We start from the raw sequence: 13,770 nt of genomic DNA on the forward strand, positions 1-13,770 counted from the left end.
TATCACCAGCCTCCCTCGATCGCAGTAATCCACCCTCCCTTGGCACCCACCTGTGTGACAACAGTCTGGAACTTTGAGACATTTTTATCCCTTCCGCATCCTCCTCTTCCTCTGGGAATACCACCTCCTCCCGCAGGCTATTGAAAGTCTGCTCCAGCATGTAGATAACCAGAATAGTGATGCTGATGATGATATCATTAGGGCTAACCGCCTTAGTAGCCATTTTGAATCTGTGCAGAAGGGAGCAAAGGTCCTTAATCAATTCAAGTCGATAACCTGAGGGGTGTAAAAGGAGGTAATGGGCACACAGCTTCTGTGCTTTCTGCAGCAGCTCATCCAGGCCAGGATAGTGGCGGAGAAATCGCTATACCACCAGGTTGATGATGTAGGTCATGCGAGGCATGCGTGTGAGCTTGCATCGGCCTAGGGCCAGGACCAGGTTTGCACCGTTATTGCACACAGCCTTCCTTGGCTCTAGGTTCAGCGGAGACAGACATTGCTCAAACTCAGCCTGGAAAGCTGTCTACAACTCTTCAGCTGTATAACTGCAATCTCCAAGGCATATTAATTTTAACACTGCCTGATTGCGGTGAGTCCTGGCAGTGCAGTATGGAGGTGGTGTGGATTCGATCTGCACTGTTGAAATGCGTTACTCATTAAGGCAGAGGTTGAGTGTGCTGATGGAAGCCCTAGATGAGGTGGAGGATGCAGAAGAAGTGGAGTAAGTGTGAAATACAGAGATTTGTCCTGCAAGCCTTGGGGATTCAAAGACTGGTGGAGCAGCCCCTTCCCCACCTACCCTCACATCCATCAGAGTCACCCAGTGCCCAGTCAGCGAGATGTAATGCCTTTGGCCATGCTTACTCGTCTAGGTGTCTGTGATGAAATGCACCCTGGCAGACATAGATTTAGTCAATGGGTAATTTGTCTGCATCATGCTGGTGTAGAACAGGCACAGCTTTCTTAGAGAAGTAATGCCGATTGGGCAACTGGAACTGGGGTACTGCGGCCGCCATCAGATTTTGTAAGCCATCTGTATCTACCAGGTGGAAAGGCAGCATTTCCGTGGCCAATAGATTGGAGATGGTGGAGTTCAACCTCTTAGCTTTGTCATGTGTAGAATGAAACAATCTTTTATGTGACCTAAATTGTGGGACCGAGCGCTGGTTGCAGTGCTGAGAGAGGGCGGTGTACAGTGAAACCGGACAAACTGCTGGACTGTGAGTGAGGTGCAGTCGGAGATTGTATGGTGGATTGAGAAAGATGTGGTGTGCTCGGTGATGTAAAAACAGCAAGCATGTCCGCTTACATTACAGCTTACGGGCTCTCGCTCAGCCTGACTGGAGTGGGTAAAGAATTGGAGGCTCTGCGGTCGGAGACCTGCGTGACAATACTTGGCAGGGTAACATGCGTTACTGTGGCAATATTACAGCGATAAAATGTGGACTAGTGGATCTCAACAGCTATCAGCATTTTTTTTTGCAAAGTTGGCTGATAACGTGAGTTGGCTCATCCTTTGTGGTGTCAAAAAGACCCAGGCTAGGCAACCCTTGCCGCCCCTGCGAGCGTCAGCTCCTGTGAGTGGCAGACCCGTGACTGCTGCTAGCCACAGCCACAGTTGTGGCTATGGATGCAGTGCTTGTCGTGGTTGCATCACTCCATGTCTGTGCCTTAGGGAGCAACAGACCCTCCTCGTCTTCCTCCTCCTACACCTCCTCAGATTACCTACTCAGCTGCGTGCCTCTAGGTTCACACCAAGAGGGATCTACAACCTCATCATCATTTTCTGTGCTATCCCATTCTTCGCTTCAAGAGTCACCCTCCTCCTCTTCCTGCCCTGACAACACAGTACAGTCCGAATGAGCCTCAGGTATCTGAGTCTCATCAGGATAACCTCCCCCCGGGGGTTAACTTCTGGTGATGAGGGTCAGAATGCTGCTCGCACCCTACTTCATCCTGCCCAGGTGCAGATGATTTTCTCCTCTTGACTCTGAATCTTTTGAGTACACTTCTGATGCCCATGGTATAGCATGTGTGTTCAGCTCTGCAGACTCATCCATCTGTGATTCCCTACAGTTAGTTGGGCGGTTGGACAGTTGTGATGCAGGGGGAAGCAAGGGTAATTGGGGTGCCACCTCTGAAGACTGCACTGTGTGTGATGTTGAGGTGGAGGAAAAGGAGGAGAAGCCACTTGAAGCAGCGCTTTCCATCCACTGGAGCACATGCTCTATCTTGTCCTCAACGACTAGGCATACCACTGTGCGGTTGCCAAAGAGAAGTAGTGGAGTAGCCTGTCCAGTAACAGAAGTTGTCAGTTGTGTTTGGATAGGAAGTGACGGTGGTGGTTAACTAGTGCTTTCACTAACATTATCACCTACCCCACGTATACCTTGAATACCAAGCTTATTCCCCCTTCCACCAGAAGCTCTCTTTTTCCCACTCATGTTGCTCAGATATTGTGTTAGGAGCACTCTTTTAGCAACAAAAAATTAGATATTTTACTCTGCACCATCTCTGCATGCAGCTGAATTTCAGCGGCACAAAATGACAAGGTGAGATATGGCATGTGGTATCACATTAGTAACAGAAGAAAGTATTTTCTTTTAGTGTGGATGAGGCCTGTATAACATAGAAAATATGCTCCTAACAATTTCAAACTGACATCTAGCCTGCTGTATCATGTTAGTAACAGAAGAAAGTATTTTTTTAGTGTGGATGAGCTCTGCATACAGCTGAATTTCACTGCCACAAAATGACAAACTGAGATGTGGCATGCTGTATTACGTTAGCAACTGAAAGAAATAGATTTTTAAATGTGTACTCTTTCATGGAGCACAATAGAAGCAGTGCACAACAGACGTCTATGAAATGTGCCCTGCTGTCTTTGTGTGGACCTCACTAATTGCACAAAAAAAAATCTGCTGGAAAGTCGATTTCACCATCATACAGGAAACTAGCTATCTAAACTATCTGACTTATAAGCAACCACCTAGCTAACTAGTTAAAATCTTTAATGAGTCCAGGAGCAGCATCAGGAGTAGCCTCTATGACCTGATATAATCACAAAATGGCGCTAAAACAATATGTCCACTCTTTATATAGAGAGGGACATGTTCAGCATCCAATGGCATAAGCCCATGTGTCTGGACATTCTGGATGGTTACTGCCCTTTGATTGGCTAGCCGCAATTTGCACACATAAAGTTAGGAAAAAAAAAAAGATTACAAGCCCGATGCTCCTCTGAGCTCCTCTGTGCTCCCCCCTCATCAAACACGTCCCCCCCACATAACATACACCACCACTACCCTAGACAAAGTGTTAAAAATACTTTAGTGGCAATGCAATCATTACTTTTACTGAATTTTACAGATTTTTGCCGATTTTAAATAAATATGCTAGTGTTTTCGATCACAAATCCGAATGTGCCATATTTGAAATTGGGGATCGTTTTTCAAACATATTCACTCATTTCTAATCAGTGTCCCCTGCTCTCACTGTTTTCAGTGACAGGAGGCATACGCTGATGAGAGTAGTACTGTCTAATCACCCGATGCCTGTGACCGGCGGTAACCTTTTTACCGCTGGTCACAGCTGCTGGCTCACGCTTTGCTCTTGCAAATCTCTACTATTTTGTGATAAAGTGAAGAAATCAATTTTTTCACAATTTTTTTTGTAAATATTAGTCATTCTGCATATTTACAGATTGTCTAATACAAGCAAGGAGGTCACATCTGCTCAGGTATCAAGTGATTTATCTTCCCCATCGTCAAGTAAAAATAATCTTTTGATAAACCAAGGTCTCAGTAGACTATTATAATTATATTTTCATAACTACAATCAATTACAATAATTACATTGCAGTTCTCCAGTATATAAGACGACTATCTATAAAAGATTGAATATGTAGTAACAGGTAAGGACTGGAGGACCATGGGAATTGTGAGTAGAATTAATACACTCTTTGTGAGTCCATCATACAACTACTTGCACTATATTACCGTAAGTGTATTCATACTGTCACTATGCTGGCCTTGATAGACAGAAATTTAACTTTTCAAATTATTCATGAATTTTTACTTTGTTTCATTTTCAAATCATGAAGCAATATCATAATTATATTGTCATGTTTTGTACATTCAATATTGCTGTACGCATTCTACCTCTCCTTATTTATCATAATTATGAAATTCTAAAAAAATGTATTATTTTTCCTTACAATTTTATATTGCTATTAATGTTCAGAACAATAAAATGAAAAAGTAAAAAAGATAATAGATTATTGAAAAAGTGCATACAGAATTTTCATTTACCAATTTGCAATAAACACAAAATGTAGAAAAATGAAAGAAAAATTTAAAAAAAATTTAAAATTTAAAAATGTACATCCAGAAATTATTTCCATATTCCCATTATGGTGACATTGAGATAAAAAGAAAAACAACATTCTACAACTTTTCATCACAAATTCAACAATGGCTATAATATTTTTAATTTTTGAAAGTTTTTTGAAAATCTGAAATCTTTAATTGTAAATATATAAAGACAAAAACTAACTGCGACTCAAATGTAAAAGAAAATGATTTGACACATTGCAATTAAAAAAAAATAACTTTAAAATGTATTATATTTCATGAAAATATATACAAATTGATATATTGTAGGGGGATAAAATATTGGTTAAAGTGAAATGAGATGAAATACAATGTGAAGTAGGAAATAAAATGAAATTTCAGCTAAACCCCTTCTCAATATATGACGTAGAGGAGACTATGATTTTCACTATACATAGCAGTGCTTATAGTACAAGAAATCAGATGATCGCTGATTCAGGTCCTTTAACCCTAACAAATACATTGAAAAAAATTTAAAAATAGGAAAAAAAATACAAAAGTTGAAATCACCTGACTTTAGCCTCATTAAAATAAAGCAATTTAAAAAATGCACATATTCGACAAAGCTATAAAATGGAAAATAGATTAACCCGATTGATAAATTATGCAGCGAGAAAAAATAATTGAAATGGAAGAAGTGCAGGATTTTGGCCACTGCAAAATTACAATAAAATGTAAATGTAATAATCAAAAAATTATCTCTAAATGGTATCAATAAAAACGTCAGCTTAGGATGCAAAGAAAAAGCTCTCACATAGCTCCATATCCCTGCAATTTAAAATGTTATGGATCTCGGAAAATGGCGACACAAGCAAAAATGTTTTTCCTTCCAATTTCGGAATTTTTTCCCCACTTAAATAAAAAAAATAAAAAAAAATGCATGTTTGGGATCTGCATAACCGTACAGACCTTTAAAATCATATCGCTCGGTCAGTTTTACTATGTAGTTAAAAAAAAATGAAACAAAACAAAAAACAATTGTGTAATTGCACTTTCTTTTGCAATTTTAATGCACTTGGAATTTTTTTCCCTCCTTCCAGTGCCTGATAAAATTAATAATGTCATTCAAAAATACAATTTTCCCCCAAAAAAACAAGCCCTAATGTACATGGAAAATAAGAAAGTTATGGCTCTTAATGGAAGGGGAGGAAAATAAAAATGAACAATGGAAAACAGCCCAGTAATGGAGGGATTAAAAATGTGTTTATTTAAAGTTCTTGTAGCTAAGTACAGGTTCTGATCAACTTTTTTTTAAAAAAACTTTTCTAAATATAGTTAATAAACTTAAGAAATTGTATGTAATAAATACAATATGATACGATGTACAATAGGTAATTTTTTTTTTTCTGTCCACAGAAAAAGAGATTAGAAAATTACTGTAATATGGTTTATATGTATATAACATTCATGAAGATTCTTCTGTCACACCTTATGTCAGTTATCTACTCCATGAGTCAGATGTGTAGATTGCCACCTATGTCCATCCAGGAGGGGGTAAGACAACCTGGAGATATCATGATAGGAGTTTTACTACCTATTAACTCTGAAAAGATTTATCAAAAGTTGACATTTGATGTCCGGCCACCCAAGACTACCTGTCGATTGTAAGTAAGTCCTACTCTTATCATACTGATATATGATATGTTAACATATGCATATCTTAAAGTTAATAAGATTCCCTTTGCTTCCCAAAAACATAATCTAGAACAGAATAGAACCACATCATATTTTTTTAGATAGAGGTTTAAGGTTTAAACTCAAACTAATCAATAATCATGGGGAAGCTTTAAAGTTTGGGCCAATGTAGTGTCGAAAGGTTTAACTATTATAATAGAATAGGTTTATATAGTGAAATTTAATTTAATAACATACACTCTGAAATAATTATAGGAAAAGGGCAAAGAGAAAAGAATCTCCTAAAAGCATTGATGGCTCTCATTACATGGTTTCTAAAAATTGTTTCATATTCACTCTTTGTTCCAATGTCTTCACAATGTTACAGCTGTTTAATTTCTTAGAAATAGTTATCAGCTAGATTCGCAAAACTATGGCTTCTAAGCAAAGAAGATTGGATTTGACAAAATCCAAATTGGCCAAATCATGCGGATTTTCCTGGGAAATTTAATTTACAGCAAAGTTATTCTCCACAAACTGAATGTTCCTTATTATGATCCAGGATCTTTCTGCAGACTGCAAAACACTTTTTATTCACATATAAACAATGGTAGACCTGATTTGGTCAGGGTGTGGTGCAAGGAGTGTAGAAAAACAACAGGTTGGTATCCAGGTCAGAAATGAGAGATGGGTCAATGAGGACTGGGCTCCGGCACGAATGAGAAATGTTAAAACACAACTTTTACTCTACAATTAAAAACATGGTGAGAAAAATAAAAATTATAAAAAAGAATTAGCATCCATAATCCAAAGTTTCAGGTTAGCGACCCTGATTCATTGTAAATGTAAGATAGAAAACAACAAACAAATTTTTTTTTATATAATCCTATAACTACCATCAAAACAAATAATTGAAATACAATTTACAGTACAGACCAAAAGTTTGGACACACCTTCTCATTTAAAGATTTTTCTGTATTTTCATGGCTATGAAAATTGTACATTCACACTGAAGGCATCAAAACTATGAATTAACACATGTGGAATTATATAGCTAACAAAAAAGTGTGAAACAACTTAAAATATGTCTTATATTCTAGGTTCTTCAAAGTAGCCACCTTTTGCTTTGATAACTGCTTTGCACACTCTTGGCATTCTCTTGATGAGCTTCAAGAGGTAGTCACCGGAAATGGTTTTCACTTCACAGGTGTGCCCTGTCAGGTTTAATAAGTGGGATTTCTTGCCTTATAAATGGGGTTGGGACCATCAGTTGTGTTGTGCAGAAGTCAGTTGGATACACAGCTGATAGTCCTACTGAATAGACTGTTAGAATTTGTATTATGGCAAGAAAAAGCAGCTAAGTAAAGAAAAACGAGTGGCCATCATTACGTTAAGAAATGAAGGTCAGTCAGTTTGAAAAATTGGGAACACTTTGAAAGTGTCCCCAAGTGCAGTTGCAAAAACCATCAAGCGCTACAAAGAAACTGTCTCACATGAGGACCGCCCCAGGAAAGGAAGACCAAGAGTCACCTCTGTTTCTGAGGATAAGTTTATCCGAGTCACCAGCCTCCGAAATCGCAGGTTAACAGCAGCTCAGATTAGAGACCAGGTCAATGCCACACAGAGTTCTAGCAGCAGACACATCTTTTCAACAACTGTTAAGAGGAGACTTTGTGCAGCAGGCCTTCATGGTAAAATAGCTGCTAGGAAACCACTGCTAAGGACAGGCAACAAGCAGAAGAGACTTGTTTGGGCTAAAGAACACAAGGAATGGACATTAGACCAGTGGAAATCTGTGATTTGGTCTGATGAGTCCAAATTTGAGATCTTTGGTTCCAACCACCATGTCTTTGTGCGACGCAGAAAAGGTGAACGGATGGACTCTACATGCCTGGTTCCCACCGTGAAGCATGGAGGAGGAGGTGTGATGGTGTGGGGCTGCTTTGCTGGTTACACTGTTGGGGATTTATTCAAAATTGAAGGCATACTGAACCAACATGGCTACCACAGCATCTTGCAGCGGCATGCTATTCCATCCGGTTTGCGTTTAGTTGGACCATCATTTATTTTTCCACAGGACAATAGCCCCAAACACACCTCCAGGCTGTGTAAGGGCTATTTGACCAAGAAGGAGAGTGATGGGGTGCTACGCCAGATGACCTTGGCCTCCACAGTCACCAGACCTGAGCCCAATCGAGATGGTTTGGGGTGAGCTGGACCGCAGAGTGAAGGCAAAAGGGCCAACAAGTGCTAAGCATCTCTGGGAACTCCTTCAAGATTGTTGGAAAACCATTTCCGGTGACTACCTCTTGAAGCTCATCAAGAGAATGCCAAGAGTGTGCAAAGCAGTCATCAAAGCAAAAGGTGGCTACTTTGAAGAACCTAGAATATAAGACATATTTTCAGTTGATTCACACTTTTTTGTTAAGTATATAATTCCACATGTATTAATTCATAGTTTTGATGCCTTCAGTGTGAATGTACAATTTTCAAAGTCATGAAAATAGAGAAAAATCTTTAAATGAAAAGGTGTGTCCAAACTTTTGGTCTGTACTGTATATATATAAAAATATATAAAAACTTTATTATAAGCAATCAATTTAAACAATTTACACAAATACAGAAAAACTTTGAAAAAACAGCAACATAAAACTCACATAAAAGGTAAAAAATGGATAGTGTGGTGAAGATTAGAGATGAGCGGTGTTCGACTAGAACTGTTCGCCAATCTCAAATTCGAGCTGTTTTGGGCGGTGTTCGAGTTGTTCGACGAACCCGAACGATTTGCAAAAAATTCGGCTGTTCGAGGTTATGTTCAATAACTGTTCGTGCACCAAAAGCGTGTGCTGCATGTCTGGTGCTATTTAGAGCACCAATCATGCAGGGATTGTCTGCCACTCACTGTAATGCCACAGCCATGGTGGTTGTGGCATTACAGTGATTGCCCAAATCGATGGGAACAGTGCCAACAGTGAAACATGAAAAGCCGGCAATTCAGCAGCGGCATACACCGGTACCCGACAATTTAGAACCGAAAGAATAGAGCTTCACACATAGATTAGATAGATAGAAACATGTCAGCCACATATATACGAAGTACAGTGACAGTGTTGCTTACTGTACTTGTCATTTAGCGTAAAGGATTTATCAAAAAAAATAATAGTGTTTTCATGCACCGTCTCTTTAAAAAAGCCGGCCGGCAATTCAGCAGCGGTACCCGACAATTTATAACAGACAGAATAGAGCTTCACACATAGATTAGATAGATAGAAACATGTCAGTCACATATATATGAAGTACAGTGATAGTGTTGGTTACTGTACTTGTCATTTAGTATTAAAATAAAGGATTTATTATTAAAAAAATTGGCGTGGGGTTCCCCTTAATTTTAGGCTCTAGCGGAGGTTAAGCAGACGGCTGGGGCAGATGTTTGAAGCCTGGGAAGGGGGTAATACCCACGGAGCTTCCCAGGCTACTAATATCAGCCCCCAGCTGAATACATAACCTTTACTAGCTATTAAAATGGGGGACCCCCCAAAAAAAATGACGTGGGGTCCCCCCTAATTTAATAGCTAGCAAAGGCTAGGCAGACAGCTGGGGGCTGATATTAATAGCCCAGGAAGGGAGCCATGAATATTGGCCCCCTCCCAGGCTAGAAACACCAGCCGTCAGCCGCCCCAGAAATGGCGCATTCATAGGATGCGCCAATTCTGGCACTTAGCCTCGCTCTTCCACGCTGCCCTGGTGCGGTGGCAGGGGGTAATAGGGTTGGGGTTGATGTCAGCTTATAATGCCAGCTGACATCAAGCCCAGGTTAGTAATGGAGAGGCGTCTATAAGACACCCCCATTACTAACCCCATAGTCAAAGTTAAAAAAAACACAAACACCCAGAATAAAGTCCTTTAATTGAAATAAAGACACAATCCTTTATTGTTCTAAATTAAACCATACTTACCGTCACGCCCATTCCAGCTGAAGCCAATGATCTCCTGCAATAAAAGAAAAATAATAAAGCAACCTCATCCTTACCTTTCCATGGTTCCCACGACAGCTTCAGCTCTGCTACATCGAGATGACAGGCTGGACCGCAGCAGAACGCTGCCATCCAGCCTCTCATCCCGCAGACACTGAGAAGCGCAGGCTTGCTTGCGCTGCTCAGCGTCTCTCTGTGACGACATCCAGATGAGCCGAGTTCATGTCCAATGAACTCGGCTCACCTCATGCACGTCACTGACAGCGTGGGAAAATTCTCACGCTGAAGCGGTGAGTGCAGGAGAATTCTCCCACGCTGTCAGTGACGTGCATAAGGTGAGCTCATGTCCAATGAACTCAGCTCACCTCCTGCACGTCACTGACAGCGTGGGAGAATTCTCCTGCACTCAGCGCTTCAGCGTGAGAATTCTCCCACGCTGAAGCGCTGAGTGCAGGAGAATTTTCCCACGCTGTCAGTGACGTGCATGAGGTGAGCCGAGTTCATTGGACATTAACTCGGCTCATCTGGATGCCCTCACAGAGAGACACTGTGGAGCGCAAGCAAGCCTGCGCTTCTCAGTGTCTGCGGGATGACAGGCTGGATGGCAGCGTTCTGCTGCGGTCCAGCCTGTCATCTCGATGTAGCAGAGCTGAAGCTGTCATGGGAACCATGGAAAGGTAAGGATGAGGTTGCTTTATTATTTTTCTTTTATTTCAGGAGATCGTTGGCTTCAGCTGGAATGGGCGTGATGGTAAGTATGGTTTAATTTAGAACAATAAAGAATTGTGTGTTTATTTCAATTAAGGACTTTTTTCTGGGTGTTGTGTTTTTTTTAAATACTTTACTAGAAATTCATGGTGGTCATGTCTAATATTGGCGTGACCCCATGAATTTCGGGCTTAGGGCCAGCTGATAATGCCAAGCTGGCCCTAACCCCTTTATTACCCAGTGAGCCACCGCATCAGGGCCCTGGATGAGTTGGGTACAGCGCCAGAAGATGGCGCTTCTATGAACGCGCCATTTTCCGGGGTGGCTGCGGACTGCAATTTGCAGCGGGGGTGGCCCAGAAAGCTTGGGCCTCCCTGCGCTGCGGATTCCAGCCCCCAGCTGCCTAGTTGTACCTGGCTGGACACAAAAACAGGGCGAAGCCCCAAGTCAATTTTCTTTAAATTATTTCATGAAATAATTAAGAAAAAAAGGGCTTCCCTATATTGTTGTGTCCGGCCAGGTACAAATAGGCAGCTGGTGGTTGGGGGCAGCCCGTTCCTGCCTGCTGTACCTGGCTGGACACAAATATAGTGCGAAGCCCCACGTCAATTTTTTTAAATTATTTCATGAATTTCCTGAAATAATTTAAAAAAATTGAAGTGGGGCTTCGCACTATATTTGTGTCCAGCCAGGTACAGCAGGCAGGAACGGGCTGCCCCCATCCACCAGCTGCCTATTTGTACCTGGCCGGACACAACAATATAGGGAAGCCCTTTTTTTCTTAATTATTTCATGAATTTCATGAAATAATTAAAAAAAATTGAAGTGGGGCTTCGCACTATATTTGTGTCCAGCCAGGTACAGCAGGCAGGAACGGGCTGCCCCCATCCACCAGCTGCCTATTTGTACCTGGCCGGACACAACAATATAGGGAAGCCCTTTTTTTCTTAATTATTTCATGAATTTCATGAAATAATTAAAAAAAAATTGAAGTGGGGCTTCGCACTATATTTGTGTCCAGCCAGGTACAGCAGGCAGGAACGGGCTGCCCCCAACCACCAGCTGCCTATTTGTACCTGGCCGGACACAACAATATAGGGAAGGCCTTTTTTTCTTAATTATTTCATGAATTTCATGAAATAATTAAAAAAAAAGTACGTGGGGCTTCGCCCTATTTTTGTGTCCAGCCAGGTACAACTAGGCAGCTGGGGGCTGGAATCTGCAGCGCAGGGAGGCCCAAGCTTTCTGGGCCCCCCCCCGCTACAAATTGCAGTCCGCAGCCACCCCGGAAAATGGCGCGTTCATAGAAGCGCCATCTTCTGGCGCTGTACCCAACTCATCCAGGGCCCTGGTGCGGTGGCTCACTGGGTAATAAAGGGGTTAGGGCCAGCTTGGTATTATCAGCTGGCCCCAAGCCCAAAATTCATGGGGTCACGCCAGTATTAGACATGACCGCCATGAATTTCTAGTAAAGTATTTAAAAAAAACACAACACCCAGAATAAAGTCCTTTAATTGAAATAAAGACACAATTCTTTATTGTTCTAAATTAAACCATACTTACCATCACACCCATTCCAGCTGAAGCCAACGATCTCCTGCAATAAAAGAAAAATAATAAACCAACCTCATCCTTACCTTTCCATGGTTCCCACGACAGCTTCAGCTCTGCTACATCGAGATGACTGGCTGGACCGCAGCAGAACGCTGCCATCCAGTCTGTCATCCCGCAGACACTGAGAAGCGCAGGCATGCTTGCGCTCCTCACTGTCTCGCTGTGACGGCATCCAGATGAGCCGAGTTAATGTCCAATGAACTCGGCTCACCTCATGCACGTTACTGACAGCGTGGGAAAATTCTCACGCTGAAGTGCTGAGTGCAGGAGAATTCTCCCACGCTGTCAGTGATGTGCATGAGGTGAGCTCATGTCCAATGAACTCAGCTCACCTCCTGCACGTCACTGACAGCGTGGGAAAATTCTCCTGCAATCAGCGCTTCAGCGTGAGGATTTTCCCACGCTGTCAATGACGTGCATGAGGTGAGCCGAGTTCATTGGACATGAACTCGGCTCATCTGGATGTCGTCACAGAGAGACGCTGAGCAGCGCAAGCAAGCCTGCGCTTCTCAGTGTCTGCGGGATGACAGGCTGGATGGCAGCGTTCTGCTGCGGTCCAGCCTGTCATCTCGATGTAGCAGAGCTGAAGCTGTCGTGGGAACCATGGAAAGGTAAGGATGAGGTTGCTTTATTATTTTTCTTTTATTGCAGGAGATCGTTGGCTTCAGCTGGAATGGGCGTGATGGTAAGTATGGTTTAATTTAGAACAATAAAGGATTGTGTCTTTATTTCAATTAAAGGACTTTATTCTGGGTGTTTGTGTTTTTTTTAACTTTGACTATGGGGTTAGTAATGGGGGTGTCTTATAGACGCCTCTCCATTACTAACCTGGGCTTGATGTCAGCTGGCATTATAAGCTGACATCAACCCCAACCCTATTACCCCCTGCCACCGCACCAGGGCAGCGTGGAAGAGCGAGGCTAAGTGCCAGAATTGGCGCATCCTATGAATGCGCCATTTCTGGGGCGGCTGACGGCTGGTGTTTCTAGCCTGGGAGGGGGCCAATATTCATGGCTCCCTTCCTGGGCTATTAATATCAGCCCCCAGCTGTCTGCTTAGCCTTTGCTAGCTATTAAATTAGGGGGGACCCCACGTCATTTTTTTTGGGGGGTCCCCCATTTTAATAGCTAGTAAAGGCTATGTATTCAGCTGGGGGCTGATATTAGTAGCCTGGGAAGCTCCGTGGGTATTACCCCCTTCCCAGGCTTCAAACATCTGCCCCAGCCGTCTGCTTAACCTCCGCTAGAGCCTAAAATTAAGGGGAACCCCACGCCAATTTTTTTAATAATAAATCCTTTATTTTAATACTAAATGACAAGTACAGTAACCAACACTATCACTGTACTTCATATATATGTGACTGACATGTTTCTATCTATCTAATCTATGTGTGATGCTCTATCTTTCTGTTCTAAATTGTCGGGTACCGCTGCTGAATTGCCGGCCGGCTTTTTTAAAGAGACAGTGCA

The 13,770-nt window shown here is 42.1% G+C and overlaps 1 protein-coding gene across 1 annotated transcript in view; it reads left to right on the forward strand.

Annotated features, from left to right (window-relative positions):
• Positions 1–1,297: 1,297 nt before the first annotated feature.
• The window catches only part of LOC141167411 (extracellular calcium-sensing receptor-like), an 82,662-nt gene continuing 70,189 nt past the window's right edge, over positions 1,298–13,770 (forward strand). The window contains exons 1-2 of the mRNA XM_073654817.1: positions 1,298–1,402; positions 5,748–5,995. Of these exons, the coding sequence (XP_073510918.1) occupies positions 1,298–1,402; positions 5,748–5,995 (353 nt within the window). The remainder of the gene's footprint in view (positions 1,403–5,747; positions 5,996–13,770) is intronic.

This window comes from Phyllobates terribilis, unplaced genomic scaffold (assembly GCF_046119375.1).
Source record: "Phyllobates terribilis strain yellow unplaced genomic scaffold, ASM4611937v1 Scaffold_11__3_contigs__length_659146591, whole genome shotgun sequence".
NCBI classification, from domain to species: Eukaryota; Metazoa; Chordata; class Amphibia; order Anura; family Dendrobatidae; genus Phyllobates; species Phyllobates terribilis.